The sequence below is a fragment of the Rhinatrema bivittatum genome, chromosome 8, assembly GCF_901001135.1.
Source record: "Rhinatrema bivittatum chromosome 8, aRhiBiv1.1, whole genome shotgun sequence".
Taxonomy (NCBI): domain Eukaryota; kingdom Metazoa; phylum Chordata; class Amphibia; order Gymnophiona; family Rhinatrematidae; genus Rhinatrema; species Rhinatrema bivittatum.
This window is the reverse complement of record NC_042622.1, coordinates 236,227,262-236,246,227: the sequence shown is the minus strand read 5'-3', so window position 1 is coordinate 236,246,227 and position 18,966 is coordinate 236,227,262. Positions and strand designations below refer to the sequence as shown.

The 18,966-nt window shown below is 44.1% G+C and overlaps 1 protein-coding gene across 13 annotated transcripts in view; it reads left to right on the top strand.

Moving 5' to 3' along the window:
• MYO9B (myosin IXB) overlaps positions 1-18,966 on the top strand; it is a 330,363-nt gene that overhangs the window by 136,217 nt on the left and 175,180 nt on the right. For all 13 annotated transcript variants that reach the window (XR_003858374.1, XR_003858373.1, XR_003858375.1 and 10 more), the window contains exons 4-8: positions 3,814-3,876; positions 4,598-4,697; positions 8,835-8,935; positions 17,559-17,688; positions 18,202-18,291. Coding sequence is in view for 10 of the 13 variants with exons in the window: in XM_029614164.1 (XP_029470024.1) it covers positions 3,814-3,876; positions 4,598-4,697; positions 8,835-8,935; positions 17,559-17,688; positions 18,202-18,291 (484 nt within the window). In the remaining 3 variants the exon portion in view is untranslated. The remainder of the gene's footprint in view (positions 1-3,813; positions 3,877-4,597; positions 4,698-8,834; positions 8,936-17,558; positions 17,689-18,201; positions 18,292-18,966) is intronic.

Below are 18,966 nucleotides of genomic sequence, written 5' to 3'. Positions count from 1 at the left end.
CCACAAGGGCTCAGGCAGTATCCTGGGCAGAAACCTAAATGCTGTCACCTGCCGAGATCTGTCGGGTGGCAACGTGGTCCTCCATTCACACCTTCTCGAGGTTCTACCGCCTGGATGTTCAGGCCCGGGAGGACACAGCATTTGCAAGGGCAGTACTAAGTGGGCCACGGGCAGCCTCCCACCCAGTTTGGGAGTAGCTTTTGTACATCCCATTGGTCCTGAGTCCATCTGCTACACGCTAGGAAATGGAGAAATTACTTACCTGATAATTTTGTTTTCCTTAGTGTAGACGGATGGACTCAGCATCCCGCCCATGGCTGCCCCAAAATTTGGAAAACTCGGATGACAATCCCCGAGAGCAAGACAAGCACGGGAAAGCCAGGTTTTACCTCTAGTTAAGACACCCATTGTTGCTGGGTGTCGGCGTTTTTCAGTTGAGTGCAGTGGCGGTCTACAGTCAGAAAATTAGTGCAACCAGTTCAAGTTAATCAAGTTAGCCAAATTAATCAAGTTATTAAAACACACATATATCCACAATTGCTTTTTGAGGAGAATACTGAAGAGCAGTGCTTCCTGCACGGATATATGTAGGCTGACGTCAGATTGAAATCTGACTCAGTCTCCAACTGGTTTCAGGAGTACACTATACCCATTGGTCCTGAGTCCATCTGTCTACACTAAGGAAAACAAAATTATTAGGTAAGTAATTTTTCCATTGCAGGCAAAAACGGTAACAGAACTCAAGACAGCATGAAATAAGCCCAGCGGATGCCAGACAGGAAACTATTAGTTTCATAAATTTGTTGAAAGCCTGGTTAGATGCAGAAATTTTCAGAGAAGTAGTGATAGGACAAATCCATTGCTTAAGGTTGTAGGAGTAATTAGGAGTTTGTTAGAAGCTCTTTCAGGTTTTTATGATGAGATATTTCTGCTAAGTCTGGAGAGCAGTATGTGAGTCTGGTTTTTTTTGTTTTTTAAACATGTTTATTGAGCATAAACATCTCAGAAAACGTACAACTCTTCACTCCAATTTTCATGCATGTCTTCCTTCCCTACCCACCCAATAAACACCAAAAATAAGACACCATAAGAACATGCCATCCTGGGTCAGACCAAGGGTCCATCAAGCCCAGCATCCTGTTTCCAACAGTGGCCAATACAGGCTATAAGAACCTGGCAAGTACCCAAAAAGTCTATTCCATGTTACCGTTGCTAGTAATAGCAATGGCTATTTTCTAAGTCAACTTAATTAATAGCAGGTAATGGACTTCTCCAACAACTTCTCCAATCCTTTTTTAAACCCAGCTACACTAACTGCACTAACCACACCCTGGCAACAAATTCCAGAGTTTAATTGTGCGTTGAGTGAAAAAGAACTTTCTCAGATTAGTTTTAAATGTGCCACATGCTAACTTCATGGAGTGCCCCCTAGTCTTTCTATTATCCGAAAGAGTAAATAACCGATTCACATTAACCTGTTTTAGACCTCTCATGATTTTAAAGACCTCTATCATATCCCCCCTCAGCCATCTCTTCTCCAAGCTGAAAAGTCCTAACCTCTTTAGTCTTTCCTCATAAAGGGAATGGAACAGCTCCCCTATCATTTTGGTTGCCCTTCTCTGTACCTTCTTCATCACAACTATATCTTTTTTTTGAGATGCGGCGACCAGAATTGTACACAGTATTCAAGGTGCGGTCTCACCATGGAGCGATACAGAGGCATTATGACATTTTCAGTTTTATTCACCATTCCCTTTCTAATAATTCCCAACATTGCTTTTTTGACTGTTGCAGCTCACTGAACCAATTTCAATGTGTTATCCACTATGAAGCCTAGATATTTCTTGGGTGTTAGCTGCTAATATGGAACCTAACATTGTATAACTATAGCATGGATTATTTTTCCCTATATGTATCACCTTGCACTTATCCACATTAAATTTCATCTGCCATTTGGATGCCCAATTTTTCATTTCCACCAAATCCATTTTAAATGCTACAGCAAAGATACTGAACAAACAGTAATTATCATAATCTTCTTCAAACCGAGACTTCCACTATGGATTATCAAAGCCAAATAATAAAGCAAACACATGTGGCAAAGGGATTTTAAAGCAACGGATATAAAGACTGAGGGTCGGCTGGCAGTGACTCTCGAAACAGTCCCCAGATAACTCCCCAAGTCTGAAAGTCTCTTCTTTGTTTTCATCTGCTACAAGGTATATTCCCTGCTAAAGAGCTGAAGCATTTGTAAGCGCCACATCGCCAGCGTGGGAGGTTCTTCTGATAGCCATGTTATCTTTATAAGTCTCTTAGCAATACAGCAAGCTTTAATGAAAAACCATGAGATTTCCCCCAAAACTGCCCGGGTTGTCTATATCCCAATGGAGCAAAAGCAGGATGTATACTTTATACATTTTTTCAACTTCAACAATAATACACGAGACAGACTCTCCCAAAATTGAACAATCTTTGGGCATGACCAACAGCAATGGAAAAATAGTGGCTCCCTCAGCTAAACATATAAAACATCGTGACAAATTAGTAATTCCCACGTTACCGGCCTGAGCAGAAGAAATCGGGGTTCTCTTTACTACCCTATATTGTAATTCCCTTAAGTTAACATTCATCACTGCTCCATTTAAAGAGATTTCACTAGAATTTTCTTGACAATAGTTATTCCTAAATCCTGTGCCCGCGTTTGCGTTAACTGTAAATCAATCTGGTGTCCTTGGTGTAATTGCGAGAACTTCTATAAGTGAGATAATAGCCCCTTAGGAGGTTTAAACTGCCGCAGAAGAGCCATTAAGGAAGGTGACGAAATAGGGAAATTTAGTGGACTTCATCATATAACCATAAAAGTGTTTGATTTGCCTATAAGGTAAATAGTCTGAAGCCCGGAACTCTTTTTGATCTGTACACGTCTGAAAGGATGCAAAGTGCAGCGTGTCAGTAGTAAGAAAATCTCACGACCCAGGAGGCGGTGGGAACCCTTCCATCGAATTGCCCTATTACCAGAAGGAGGCAGAAAAGGAGGTATACCCCCCATCCCCTACCCTGCAAGCGACCTCCAGCCTCTCAGAACCTGCCATGCCCGTATCACAGGCCTTATCCCTGGGGGTAAATCGCTCCATAAGCAGTGGAGCACTTCTTTCAAAGTCCAAGGGGGCACCCATCTCACCCACATCATCTACATCAGTAAAGTTGTTTTGGTTCGGCAACCAGCCCCCTCCCTCGTTCTCAATGCAACCGCCGTGCGAGGCTCTTTTTAAGAAATGTTTATATCAGTTTCTTTTGGGCAGTAATGCAAGACTTTACCAGGAGAATATTTATTGTGCAGTTTGTTCTGTATTAGTTGGGTTTCTGGAATGATGGAGGGGGGAGCTATGGGATCCTCTTGAGTTTTAATTTTTATGATAAATCGCTTTGAGATTTTGTTAGGTGGTTTAGCAAATTGAATTGATATGAAGAAGTGAGGGGGTCACCTAGGGGTCTGTGGCATTGTACCGGGAAGGAAGTTTAACTGACTGGATGAGCCCTACGGTCCTTATCTGCTGTCGTCATCCATATTTCTAGAAGGCTTTTGTTTCTTTGTGGAATTTGCCAATTTCCTGCAATGTGAAGTGTTTCAGCGGCCACATTGGTTAATAAAGGTTTGTTTAATTTTTTTTTTAAATTAGATTGTGTTTTATTTCAAGGCAAATCCTTGTTGAACAGGTAAAACCAGTCGGGCTGCTCCTTTTTTTTTTTTTTTTTCCTGCTTTAATATAATTGACTTAGTTTGTTTTTTTGTTTGTTTTTTTTAAATACTAGGGCAGTTGTGGAAAAGTACCTACTTGAAAAATCTCGCCTTGTATCTCAAGAAAAAGATGAAAGGTAAGACTGGATCTCCATGCCACCGTATCGTTTGCAGAGCAAATCACAAGCAGTATTTCCTTAACCTTCAGGTATGCTGTTGACTGGTTTCAAGTATAGCTGCTCCCCTTCCCCCACTCTGCCAGTGCACCTTATTCCTGCTTGTCACCCTTGCTCTTCCAGTATGATTACCCTATTCACAGCTCTGCCAACGTGCTTCACTCCTGCCCTGCGTTAGTACTGTCTGTCTGCCCAGAACAGACTCCCACCTTACTGCCACGGATCCGTACTGGATTGTATGGCCCTAACTGGTCCTAATTATGTAAAAGCACAGCAAGGCACATGGGATGTTTGTTCACTCACCTTATGCCTCTGTGCCGTTGGCTATAACACTATCCCCCTGCTTTTTGAGTCATCATTAACCTATTCAATTAAACAAATCACGCTGTAAACTGTCGTCATTCTTCTTTTCTTGGCAGTTTTTATAATTGCCGTTTTATCTATTCACCTTGCATCTTACACACAAATCCGCAAAGCATTATTTGTGTATGTTGTGTGTGCATACGAAATTGCAGGCATCTCAAAACAGTTGTTTGGGGTTGCCGTAGCTCTTAATTGCTTCACCTCATTTTGATATTTTGGTAGTGATTTTACTCTCTAAAATGAAGAGCAATCTGTAGGAGCATATGATTCTGCAGTTTTAATCCCAGGTACCACTTCTGTCCCTGACTTTTACCTGCAGGAACTATCATGTGTTTTATTATCTGCTGCTGGGGGTCACAGAGGAGGAGAGGCGAGAATTTCAGCTGATGCAGCCTGAAGACTACTTCTACCTCAACCAGGTACAGCACCCTATAATGTGGCTGGGCCAGCCTGGCAGATGCCAATATCAGCTCTTCCATCTGATACGGCACCCCGTAATGTAACAGGGCCTGCCTTTTGTACCCATATAACACTTCCGATGTACCAGTATTATTTATTTATTTTATTTTAAACTTTTCTATACAGACATTCGTTTGCACATCACATCGGTTTACATAGAGCAGGTATAAAATAACTTTAGAAAGAAAGTTACATGGAACAGGAAGTTAAAAAGAAACATTGATAATATAAGGAAGAAGGAGAAGAAACATCTCAAACAATAACTGGGTGTTAAGAGGTTAAAATTAAGGAATAAATAAACATGGTGGTTAAATGTTAAAAGGGAAAGGAAAAGGAGCAGAGGACCAGAGGGGGGAGGATGAACGGTGAATAAGGGTAGATTAAGGGAAGGAAAATTAGTACTGTGGCGAGTACAATGGGAGGGGAAGGGGATTATGTAAAGGTCTATTTGAATAGCCAAGTTTTTTGTCTTTTTTTTTTTTTTTTAAATGTCTCGATGCAGTGTTCTTGGCAAAGGTCGGGGGGCATAGAGTTCCAGATTGTAGGTCCGGCTATGGATAGTGCACGTTCTTTCATAGAGATGTGAAGTGTAAGTTTGGGTGAGGGTGTGTAAAAAGATCTTTTTGTAGGCAGATCTGGTGGGTCTATTTGAGGTATGGAAGTATAGGGAGTCATTTAGCCAGTGAACATTCTGGTTGTGTAGTGTCTTGTGTATGATTGTGAGACTCTTATGGAGAATTCTGAAGGGGATTGGGAGCCAGTGGAGGTCTTTAAGGATAGGCGTAATATGATCTTTTCTGTGGGTATTAGTGAAGACTGGCAGCAGCATTTTGCAGCATTTGGAGTGGTTTAATGGTGGTTGTGGGGAGAACTAGGAGTAGGGTGTTGCAGTAATTGATTTTGGAGAATATTGTGGCTTGAAGGACAGTATGGAAGTCATTGAAGTGGAGGAGGGGTCTTAGTCTTTTTAGCACATGAAGTTTGTAATAGCAATCCTTCATTGTGGAGTTGATGATTTTTTTTAGGTTCAGTTGGCTATCTAAAATGACGCCTAGGTCTCTTACATGTTAGGAGATAGTTGCTGAAGGGTCAGAGGGGGTAGAGTGGTTATGGTTAGGTGAGATAAGGAACTCCGTTTTGGACGTGTTAAGGGCGAGATTGAGGTTTGGGAGTAGGTGGTTAATCGATGTGAGGCAGTTATCCCAGGTCTTGAGGGATTTGGAGAGAGATTCTGTAATGGGAATAAGGATTTGGACATCGTCAACGTAGATAAAGTGGGTGAGACCTAGGTCAGCAAGGAGTTGGCATAGGGGCAGCAAGTAAATATTGAAAAGAGTAGGGGAGAGAGATGAGCCTTGGGATACGCCACAAGTTAAGTTGATGGTTCTAGATTCACTATTACCTATTCTGACCTTGTAGTGTCTATTATCCAGGTAGAATTCAGCGAAGGGCGGTTCCTGTGATGCCAATTTCGGAGGGTCGATTTAGTAGAATGTTGTAGCTGATGGTGTCAAATGTGGATGAGATATCTAGTATTGCCAGAATGTAAGATTGGCCCTTAACTAATCCTTTGAGCAGGGGGTCCGTGAGGGAGATTAGGAGGGTTTCAGTGTTGAACAATTTGCGGAAACCAAATTGGGATGGGAATAGAATATTATGTTTTTCCAGATGATCAGAGAGTTGGAGGTTGACTACTCTTTCCATGAGTTTTGCTAAAAAGGGTAGGTTTGAGATTGGCCGATAGTTTGCAGGGTCGAGATTAGGTTTCTTCAGTATGGGTTTGAGAATGGCTTGTTTCAATGAGGCAGGGACATTTCTGAGGGAGAGGGAGCAGTTGATGATTTCAGCTAGGGGTTTAGCTATGTTTGGGATAGTCAGTAGTGATTTTGTGGGGATGGTGTCGGATGGGTGTGATGAGGGTTTCATTTTCTTTGAGTGATTCAATTTCAGAGGAGGTGGTTTCGAAGGAGTCAAGGGTAGCGATAGGATTTTTTGGGATGGTGCTGAGGTGAGGGGTGGATGGTGAAAAACATAACATAAGCTTAAAGATTTTGTCATAGAAAAAGTTGGCAAGTTCGTCACATTTGCTTTTGGAGTCCTTGTCAGAAATGAGGGGTAGGGCAGTTTTCGTGAGTTTAGAGACATACGAGAAGAGGGTTTTGGCATTGTATTGAAAATTGTGGATTTTAAGGGCGTAGAAGTCTCGTTTTGTTTTAAGGATTGTAGTTCTGTAGGTGTGGAAGGTGGATTTGTATGAGGCTAACTGGGTAGAGGAGGGATCTTTGCGCCATTTCTTTTTCTTAGCTCTTAGGTCATGTTTAAGTTTTTTTTAGTTCGGACGAGTACCAAGGTTTTTTGGTGTTGCGTGCAGGGTTTTAGTTCTTTAGAGATTAAAGGGCAGATTTTGTCGGCAATGTTGTTTGGTGATATTATTCCAAGAGGAGAGGGCAGATTCAGCATTAGATAGGTCGAGATTATCGAAGGTCATCCTTGGAGCAGGGTTTTCTGAAATGTATAGTGTTGTTGTGTGAGGGACGTGGGCTAGTTATTTTCTTTATGGAAAGTTTTTGGTTTTTATGAGTGAGTGGTCAGACCAGGGGACAGGGGTGCAGGAGGGGGTTTCGGCGGTGAGCATGTGTGAATTTATAAAGATTATAGGGAGTACCCTGCTTTGTAGGTGGGGCCGGTTATAATTTGTTTAAAACCCATAGCTTTAAATGAATCCAGCCAATACTATGCCCCACAATGCACCGGGGCAGGCCTCTAGAAAACCCATATCATGCTCCTGATATGTAAACTAAGTTGGCCAGCTGCAGTGGAGGCAGCATAGGGTATGAGGAAAGGGATTTTAAAAACGAGAAATTTCATGCGAATCTGACAGAGCCTACTTTCCAGCTTCTGTGTATAACCGAATCCAAAAAATAATACCCCTGTAAGGATCCTCTTAGACCCTCCTTCCCCCAAGATATGCTGATTGGATGCTAAACGCATGCCTCATAGCCTACCTGTTGATCTTCAGGAAATCATTGAACATAATCCACAGCCTTTCCTTAAAGCATCCCGAATGTCTTCCCAGAAGGAAAGAAAGTGTACGCTTAGGAAGTTGCCCTCCGTTTTTTTTTTCTTCTCCTCTGTCTCCCCTGAGAGAGGAAAGTCCTAGAATGCTGTATCCAGTGTCCCTTCTGTACCCTGAACTGTGCACTTATGCAGAATTCTTCCTAAAAGTATTTCCATGCTAAAACAAGCAGGGAACATGTTACCTCATCCTTTTATGGGCGACTGTCACTGGCCTCAGTCTGTTTTTGTGCATCAGTCACTGAGAAAGTTTTGGCATTCTGTGATTATCCGGTCCTGCTGCTCTCACCTGCTCACTGCCCAGGGCACAGAATTTCGCTAGGGTTAAATCCAAATATTCCTCTATTGCGGAACCCAAAGTTTATTAGTTCCTGTGCAGTCCCAGCTAAATAGTTGACCAATGGTGAGATTTTCAGGTTCTACACCTGTGCCTGCTCCCTACCTTCCAGCTGCTCATTTCAGTGACTGGGCCAAAAATCTTATTTTGCAGGTGTTTTGTGTATATGTACGCCATTAGCTGAATTAACAAATGTAGTGCAGAGATTTCATGCTTACAAAGTGACATCCAGGAGATAAGCTATAATCTTTTATTTTAATAAAACTACACTGGCACACCATAGGGTTGTCTGATGACTCCCTTTTTTTCCTATCTCCTCCTGCTTCTCTTCAGTAAACTGATCGAGTCCTGGTTTTATCTTGCGACGTACAAGTAGTTCATTTTGTTTCTGCTCTGCAAGCCCATGTGTGCCTTGGGGTAAAACCAGGACTGGCTCAGTGAGTTTTGGAGCAGTAAAACCAACTGTGGCACCCAGTGAAAGCAGACCATCATCTGCCAATGACATGACTGATGGTGTGTGCACAGATCAGAACACACATCATGTCAGCTCTGGGAGGGCCTGTCCCATCTAGGCCCTGCCGCGCCCTGATTTTTGTGAGAAGACGAAATGCTCAGAAGTCGCCCGCCTTCTTTATTTCCCCTTTTCCCGCCACGGTCGTTAAAATGGCTCCTTCTTGCTCCACAGCACAACTTTATGATTGAAGATGGGGAGGATCTGAGGCATGACTTCGAACGACTGAAACAAGCCATGGAGATGGTGGGCTTTCTGCCGGCCACTAAGAAACAGTAAGTAGTGTGCTTCAACTCTGGCCCCACAGGAAGGGAGTGGGACCTGGGACAAGCCGTGTTGCCTCTTTGCTCAAATGTCGACCATAAGTTGCTTGGGACAGGGGCATTGCAGCTGTTTTAACATGCTGCTTATGCGGAGGGTATATAAATAATCAATAATTATTTACTATAAAAGTAAGTGGATCTGAGTTCAGCAAGATGTTTATCCCTGCTTTACAGTACTTTAGCTTGTAATGATGCCATTTTGTCCTGAAGAATACCTGCAGCTGAAGTTTAGCATTTGATTTGTATTGTTTTTTTAATCATATTCCATGGTATTCAAAGATTTATTCTGCGCTTGTCAGTATTAAAGCCAGAAGTAAAGTCCGCTGAGGGGATTGGGGATGGGATTTGTAAAACCATGACTAGTTCAAGACAGGGGGTGTTAGCCCTGGGCACATGGGGCACGTACCCAGAGGCTCCTTCAGCAGCTGTCAGGAGCGAAGAAAGGAGAAGGCCCAGTGGTGCCACTGCGGCTCATATCCCACAGTGGGCAAAGAGGCCTGACAGGCTGCTGCGGACCCTGTTCTGCGGTGGCCAAAGAAGCGGCTCAAAAGAGCGAGGGAATCCCAGAATGGGAGCCCGTGAGAGCCTAAGAGATAGTGTGTCTGTGTGCCTCTGAAATTGAGAGCCTGTGTCTGTGTGTGGGAGTGAGAGCTGGTGGGTGTGCATGCATGTGGTCCCACTCTACCCCACCAATTCCAAGATATCTCAGGGTGAATAGAAATCAAAATGTTCCCAGGTATGGACAGTAGGGTGGGGGAGAGATTTTATCCTTATGAGTTCTAATTATTGGGTGGTGGTTGTGTTTGCTGTTTTGAAATATTTTGTTTGGAAAATTTTTAAAAACTTTAATTATTGGATGGTTATTCTTTGTCAGCTGTTTTGAAATATTCTTTTTATTAATATGATTCTACTTTTAGGATTGTTTTAAATTTCTTGATTTCATTTTTGTTTTTATGAGGAATGATGGTGATTCTGTTTTTGGGCAAGTTCCTGGAGACAAGTCCATAAATCATTCTCAGAGTACAAACAGGATAGTAGTCCTTGCACATGGGTAACATATTCAGATAGAGGCCTGGCACAGAAAACGAATTTCAAAGTTTCTAGAACTTTGACTTGGCACACTGAGCATGCCCAGCATTCCTTATACCACGCATTCATGTGGGGGTCCTTCTCCAGTCTCTTTTCCCATGGAGCTGCAGCATCGTGGTTTGTGAACTCTAATCTTGGCCTTTTTAGCCTAGTTTTGGGAAAACTTTCTTTTTGCTTTTTTGCGGGTTTTTTTTCAATGTTCGACGCTGGGTCCCTTTCGGAACATCCCAGATAACATTCCTAGTCAGGGTTTTCGTCGTCTATCCGTAAGTTTCCTTTAGTTATTTATTCCCCCGTGGCGGCGGTGTCTCCTCTGTGCCTGCCAGCAATCGCCGCCCGACACCATCAGTTTTGATTTTGCGTCCACTTTCATTTTGTCCCATCATGGCCACATCTGGTTTTAGGGGATGCTCGTAGTGCTCGAGGACCATATCCATTATGGATCCACATGAGAAAGATGTCCTCTGTCTGGGGGCATCGCAGGATGTCCTGGGTTGCCACTTGTGCGCACAAATGACCCTGAATGGATGTCGTCTTAGACTTTGACAAGATGGAACAGCTCTTTGGGTCGAGGAAGACTGAGCCATTGGCATCAGCATTGGTGTTATCGGCATTGATGGACCTGGGAGCTGCATCAATGGACACCGTGCCATCGACAGCAGTGGGACCATCTGTTCTGTTGGTGCCATTGGCGGATAGGGGCTCCAGAGACCGACCACCGATTTTCTTCCAGGCCAAGGACGTCTGGTTCCTCAGCATTGGCCTTGGAACCAGGGAAAGACCAGGCCAAGCATTGAGGAAAGCTGAAGAAGCATCTGCACCAGTTCCCATCGTTGCACGGGGATGAGGCGATGCCCCCAAGGCGACAAGTCCTCCATCAGTGCTGGGGTTCCGCGACGGTCTCCACCAGTCCTGATGCCAGTCACCAATCCGCCTCACGGGTCCCAAAGAGGATCTGGCCACCCCTCCTTCCTTCCAGGCGGTATTGGTATCAGTAACATTCGGGGAGGAGCTTGAGCAGTGAATCCAGCTGGCAGTGGAACAGGCAATGCAGGGCATCAGTCCTGTGGCACTTTACCATTCGTCCTGGAACTGCTGCGGGAGAAGCTGAATGCACTTATCTGTGTGTTACCGACCCAGGTGGCATCAGATACCAGGATGGTGCTGGTGCCCGTCAGAGCACCACAGCCTCGCCTTACTGATACAGTGATCGTTGCTGGTTCCTCGGAGGAGGAAGTTCCATCCAGGCTGACAGACGCAGAGACCTGTAGCCCCCATCCAGCTTTGCCGGTGCCTGCACCTTTGGACGAAGGCCAAGCACTAGGGCTCCATCTCCTGTGGCTTACAATGAGGATGAGTGACCCTACGATCCCTTGGGGGATGACACCACAGAGTTGTCCTTCGAGGGCTCTGAGGGTCTCCCATCAGACCCTTCTCCAGAGGCATGAAGGAAGTCTCCTCCTGAAGACTTAACCTTCACAGGGTTTGTCAGGGTGATAGTGAAAGCCATCCCATTTCAGTTACTGACTGAGGATGCCAGGCACAAAATGCATGAGCTCTTCCAGTTTGTGGAGCCTCCTACGGTGATCGTGGCGATCCCAGTACACGATATCCTTAAGGAGTTGCTGCTGAGGATATGGGAACACCCCCTCACAGTTCCTCCTGTTAACAAGAAGGCTGATGGGGTTTACCTCATCCAGAAGGCTCCCGGATTCAATAAGTGTCAGCTGTCCTACCAGTTGGTGGTGATCGAATCCTCTCTCAAAAGAGCCAAGAGTTCTTGGACCCATTCCTTGGCGCCCCCAGGGAAGGACCACAGAGCGATGGATGCTCTTGGGAGGAAAGTGTTTTGGGGCCATGCTCATTGGCTGCATAGCTTTCTCTCAGCTCTACATGAGCCGTTAAGAACATAAGCCATACTGGGACAGACCAAGGGTCCATCAAGCCCAGTATCCTGTTCCCAACAGTGGTCAATCCAAGTCACAAGTACCTGGCAAGTACCCAAACATTAAATAAATCTTAAGCCACTATTGCTTATTAATAGTAGTTTATGGATTTTTCTTCTAAGAATGTATCCAATCTTATTTTAAACCCAGTTACATTACTGCTGTAACCATATCTTCTGGCAATGAATTCCAGAGCTTAACTATGTGCTGAGTGAAAAAGAATTTTCTTTGGTTTGTTTAAATGAGCTACTTGCTAATTTCATGGAGTGCCCCCTAGTCCTTCTATTATCTGAGAGAGTAAATAACAGATTTACATTAACTTGTTAAAGTCCTTTCGTTTATTTAGGCTTTTATATACCATCGTTCCAAAATCAGATCACAACGGTTTACAATAACAGATACAGCTTACAGTTGGGTCAACATTCCCGTTCTGTTTCAATGCTCATATTCTAGATAGTTATAACAGCATATACATTTTCTAGTAAATATATTTTCTGGCCGGGACAGAGAAAGTGGTAGCAGACAGACTGAGTCTTGCCTTCAGACCTCAGGAGTGATCCCTGGACCAGGAGGTTGTGAATCAAGATATTCTGCCTCTGGGGGAGCCTGGATGTAGATCTGTTCATGACCCCTTGCAACAGGAAGGTGCCTCTGTTCTTCTCCCTGCATAGGTTAGACATCAAAACAGGCAATGACTTCTGAGGCTATCATTGAGGCAAGGTTCTTCTGTATGCCTATCCTCAGATTCCTTTAGTGGGAAAGACTGTCTTGAAGCTTGTTGAGGACAAGGGGACTAAGATCCTCCTAGCCCCTTTATTGGCCAAACCAGATCGGGTTTCCACTCCTATGGGAGTTTTTCATCCAGAGACTGATCAGTCGGGATTTCCCCAGATCTCATCATGCAAGATCGTAAAAGGTTGCAACATCTTAATCTCCAGGCTCTGTCGCTCACAAACTGGATGTTGAGAGGTTAATTCTGCAACTGCTTGATCTCTCGGGGGATGTATCTCGGGTCCTGGTGGCTTCTAGAAAGCCTTCCACTAGAAAGTCCTATGGACTGAAGTGGAGGAGGTTTTCCATGTGGCGTGAGCAGAAGGCCCTAAATCTGTCCTCCTGCCCCACACAAAAACTGCTTGATTACCTTCTACACTTATTGGAAGCTGGCTTAAAAATCAAATCCGTTAGAGTTCATATGAGTGCAATTGGCGCATACATCACCATGGTGTAGATGGTATGCCCATCTCTGTACAGCCTGTAGTTGTACGATTCAGGCGGGACCTGCTTCAATTGAAGCCTCCTCTAAGGCCTCCCAATGTGTCTTGGGACCTTAATGTGGTATTAGCTCAGTTGATGAAAGCTCCTTTTGAACCGCTGCGCACTTGTGACCTGAAGTACATGACCTGGAAGGTTATATCTTTGGCGGTCAGCGAGGTTCAGGCCTTAATGACTTATCCATCTTACACTAAGCTTTATCATGACAGGGTGATCTTGTGAATGCACCCTAAGTTCCTGCCTAAGATGATGACTGACTTCCATCTTAACCAGTCAATTGTCCTGCCAACATTCTTTCCCAGGCTCCATTCGCACCAAGACGAACAAGCCCTGCACAGTCTGGATTGCAAGCAAGCCTTAATCTTCTTCTATCTGGAGCGGACAGAAGCCCAAAGACAGGCCACCCAACATTTTATTTCTTTTGATAGAAATGGGTTGAAAATCACCGTTACCAAACAGATACTATCTAATCAGTTAGCAGATTGCATCTCCTTCTGTTATGCCCAGGTGAGACTGCATCTTGGGGGTCATATAAAGGTTCATTCTGTCACAGCCATGGCAATGTCGATGGCCCACTTGCGAGCAGTTCCCTTGGAGGAGATCTGCAAGGCTGCGACATGGAATTCTCTCCACACATTCTCATCTCATTATTGCTTGGATAGAGATGGCCAATGCAGCAGTAGGTTTGTCCAATCTGTCTATCGGAATCTGTTTGAATTGTTGAACCCAACTCTCTCCCACCTGGAGCCCATTGTTTGGGTTCAGGCTGTCTCCCCCTCTATTACCAATAGCACCATTGTTGTTGTGCTCGTTGGCACGTGGTTTGGGTGTCTATTGGTCCTGTTTTGTGTTGGGGAGCAGCCTGTAGCTAGGGTTTCATCCTTGTGTGAGGACTACCATCCTGCTTGTCATTGGAGAAAGCAGAGTTGCTTTCCTGTAACAGGTGTTCTCCATTCTGTGGAATGGAGTTTCTCCTATTTCTTGATTTTATATGTATGAATATGTAAAGAGAGATATAGATAGATATCTCTATATCTATATCTATATAAAGAGAGAGATCATAAGACCTGGAGAGGGATCCCACGTGGACATGTGGTTTAGGGTATGCTGTATGTGACAAGTCAAAGTTCTAGAAAGTTTGACAGTTTTCCTGTGTTGGGGCTCCATCTGATGTCACCCATGTGTGAAGACTAACATCCTGCTGTCCTCTGAGAACACCTGTTACAGGTAAGCAACTCTGCTTTTCTAAGGTAGACTGGGGGAAGTCCACTGCTTATCCGTGGGATAAGCAGCATGGAATCTGTTTACCTTTTGGGATCCTGTCAGATACTTGTGACCCAGATTGGCCACTGTTGGAAACAGGATAATGGGCTTGATGGACCTTTTGGTCTGACCCAGTATGGCAAACATTAAATTCTTGTTGCACTGCATACAGAGTCTGGTTTCTTGCAGTTTCCAGTTCAGTTTTTGTCAGCACGTTTTGTATTTCTACTTTAGGGTCTCTTTATTCTGTATTTGGTGAGTCTCTCTGTTTTGCATGTGTGACTGAGGTGAGGTATTCTTCTAGCTTGTAGTTTCTGTATAAGGATTTATGGCAGCCTGGTTTGTTCTGTTTTCCTAATAAGAGGTGAATTGGTGGTTTTAGAGCCTGGTATTATATTTACAATGTTGTCTTTTCAAAGGTAGGGCTCTTACTGTTTGAGTCTAGCAGTTATGATGTTATATTATGGCAAGTTTTCTATAGTTTGCCGGATTTTGTATTATACAATGTTCTGGCAATGGAGGGAGTTTGTGTTGCTGTTACTGACGTGACACTAGAATCTGAATATTATTTTTCTACATTGAATGGTTTGTCGGTGGAGTTTCTGTGAACGCAGGGAATTGTAGAACTCAAGGTGCAGGTTTTATATTGGGATGCTGTCCTATCCTGTATAGACCTCTGACTTCACTTCCTTGTAGAAGAATTTGATTTTAGTGTAAGTTTTTTTTTTAGTAAACTGTTCAAACTGGCCAGGGGTTTCTTTGTTACGTAGAAGGTTCTTCTATCTAGAGTATTCTATATGGGAACGGAGCTTAGTCATTTGGGTGATGTCCAATTAAGTATTTTTATAGGATTCTTTGCAGGAGGGGAAGCTGCTGATAGTGATTGAGTTAATTATCAAAATCTCTGGGGGAGGGAGGGAAAAAGAATAATGGGCCTATACCCTGGACCTATTAGGTCGCTAGCAATGCCTCTGGCTCAAGCTTTCCCATCCAGCCTGGAGTGAGTGAGCTAGCAAAAGCCATAGGAGAATTCCACCTGCCTTCCTGTACTCTGTTCAGCACCTTTGCCCTCACCATAGAAGTGTCAGGTTTGTGTTTGGAAGAGAGGTCAGAGGGGCAGGGAGTCATTCCTCCCTCCTCTTCCTCCTCCAAGGGAGGACATCTTCTTTTATTAAACTTGATTGGAAGAGTTCACAGCATGTTGCCCTCGTAATGAGAATAAAAGGCACTGTATGTAAAATAGTGCACAGTGGTGATCCTGGGACACCCCCTACCTTCCCTGTTTGACTGCCATTTTCAGTTTGAAGTTAGTTGCGTGAGGACAGTGAAGGGGAAGTGAGAATTTCAACATCCTGTAAGTTCTGTTATCCCACTGTGTGCTGAAACTTAGGGACCGTAAGTGTAAAAAAAAAAAAAAAAGTGTGCTAAAATTTAGCACTTTTTCTTTACTCAGGCTGAAAAGTGAGAGATCCCAAGTCACTAAGCTAATGGTATGCAAATGTGTGCACATGTGAATAAAAATGCATGCTTAGCCTTATTACATCATCCCCCAAATGAGTATATGTACAAAAGTGCTATGTGTACCGTAGACAGGCATCAATTGACCTCGGGCAGGGTGGATTAATGGGTGGGTGGGTGAGTAGATAGGGGAGAGGGCTAGTGAGTGGGCGTGGTGGTAGGAGGTTTCTGAGTGAATAAGTAAGCAGGTTTGGTGGCAGTTCCAGGGTAGAGGGTCCTCTGGCTCAGGGGTTTCTGATTCAGGTAACCCCCGTGCTTAGCTCACATCTTTCTTTTTAGACTTCGATTTTCTGGGTCAGAGATGGAATATTGGTTAATTAACATTTCTGGGGCTAGTGGTGCTGTGCCAGCATGGTCCACCAGGGAGACCCAAGTTCAGGATCCTCACACTCAGGGGCTCCAGGTCTGGGATCATACTGGCACAGACAATAGACTTTAACACTAGCCCCAGAATTATGACTGGACTTTTTTTTTTTTTTTTTTTTAAGCACTAGAAATGTAACCCTTGGGTCAAAAGTGGAGTGAAGGGCCTAACACACTTCCCTATATTGGGGAGTTATAGCGAATACCTTCATTAACATGGGATTTGCATGAAAGGGTGCTAATTCATGCATATGGTTTTTATTCATGTTCATGTGCACATATTTCGTGCACTAAAATCCTTAGGAGGCGGCTCATTTTATAATGGTCTGTGAGAACTTTGCACCCGCAGACATTAAACCTGATTTGTCAAAATGGTGCACCTAAGGCTGCTTTGAAAATTCATGGCTTGGCTCCTGAGCAGATGTACATTTGCATGCATACTCTCAAACATTTGGGCATAAATATGTTCCCTGCTCAGACTCTGCTCCTGGAGCGCCTCTTCCTAGTGCAGGTAGAAGTGCACACGAAATGGGATTTCTCGTGTGTACATTTTATGTGCACAACCCCCTAACTGATTTTTCAAGTGCCACTTAACACGCATTAAAGTGGGTTTTATGTATGCAAGTTACTTTGAGAATCGGGCTGTATATTGTAGGTAAAATTTAGGCAGGTAAAAATGTCTCGCACGCCTTATTACGTTGCTGCCGTAGTGACCTCCTGGGTTTCTTGTGGCTTTTTGGCTGGTTTTAAGCGGTGAGTCGGGAAAAGGTATTGGAGCCCATGGTGTGTTACCACATAAATGGTTGGGTGCTTGTTTCTAGCATTGGCCCAGCAGCAGAGAGAGAAGTAAGCAAAGGCGAAAGGCTTGGAGGCAACTTTTTCTTAAATGGACAGATTATGTTGCTTCAGTTACATCTCCCATGCCATTGTATCACAGTTGTAAACATTGACCGCATCTGTCAGCCTCATTTCTCAAGACCTGTTTTGAAAGCCGTTTGGGATAAGAAGAGGGTAACTGTGCACTGCCTTTTGCAGCACTCTTACTGTGCAATGACCCAGCTGCTTGTGTGCTCCCTTCTCATTTGTGCCCTGTGATAACTTTTTTTTTCTTTTCTCCCTTCCAGGATTTTTTCGGTACTCTCAGCGATTCTGTACCTGGGTAATGTCACTTACAAGAAGAGAGCCACGGGTCGGGAGGAAGGACTGGAGGTGGGACCACCCGACGTGCTGGACACCCTCTCTCAGCTCCTCCAGGTTATTATCATTGTGGCATGTTTTTTCTTGTGCTTGGGCATCCTCCCCCACCCCCCTTGCAGTAATGGCAGCTTGCACTGCCACCCCCAGCTGTCCCATGGTTAATAGGAGGGGGGGAGATCGGAGGAAAACAAAGTGCAGGAGATTATGAATACAGGGTGGTGTGGGGGAGAGGAGAAGCTTTGCATTCCCCAGAGTATGATTGGGGATAGAAGGGATCTGGGATAAGAAGGTGAAGAGAGTATCCAAGAAGAGAAAAGAGTTCCCCTACAAGCCCACCCCTCTTCAGAGTAAAAAAAAAGTCATTTGTGACTAATGAAAGGCTTATAAAATATGCAGAGTTCCTGTAACTAGACCATAAGTGTGGCTTTATAGAGTAAAATGAATAATTAGTATACAAGGCATGACTGGCCTAGATCACTAGCTTACGAGGCTCCCCTCTCCCATCTGATTAGGACTAACCGTAACAGTTATCACCTTTTTATATCTTTCTACACAAAATCAACCCTTTAGGTGAAGCGAGAGATGTTGGTAGAGGCACTGACCAAGCGAAAGACTGTGACCGTGAACGAAAGGCTGATTCTGCCCTACAGTCTGAACGAGGCAAGTATGGAACCGGGTTGACTTACTGCGGGACAAGGGTCAGTTTAGACATTCCCAAAGTTAAGCACCTAAACCCTTTTAAGCATTGATCATCAATGCCTCGCTTCAGTTTTTATCAAGAGACGTAGGGAGCTGAAGTGGCTCAGCTCAAGGCCTCTTCCTTTTTTGAAACTGAGGCAAAAGCCAGTGAGGCCCTTCTGGTTTTTCTGTATTGGGTTTTGCATACAGCGCAACAACAAAACTAGTTTCACCTGCTAGTGATCTCCTTTACAGGAGATGGATTTGGCAGTGCAATTCTAATCCAAGAGCAGATGCAAATTCACTCTAGACTTTACTAGACGTTTGGTCACAATACTTGGTGGGATCAGAGAGCAAGATCCATATTTAATTCTAGGGTAAGTAATGCTACCCAAGGAAGTGGGATCACTTATTCTTGGAGAAACTACTGCAGGATTAAAAATTTGTGAGGTAGACATTTTGCAGCCAATTCTAGTACCAGGTGAGCAAACCTACATTTTAAGCCTAGAGGAATTCCCAAGGGTTAACAGGTAAGCGAGTCTGGACTAGGTAATCCAGAAGTAAACCCTAGAGTAGCTAATCCAAAATCAGAGGGATCTGTATGCCTGAAAGAGAGCACTAAGGAACTGTCAGGGAGCAAGGAGGTAAGCAAGGAGA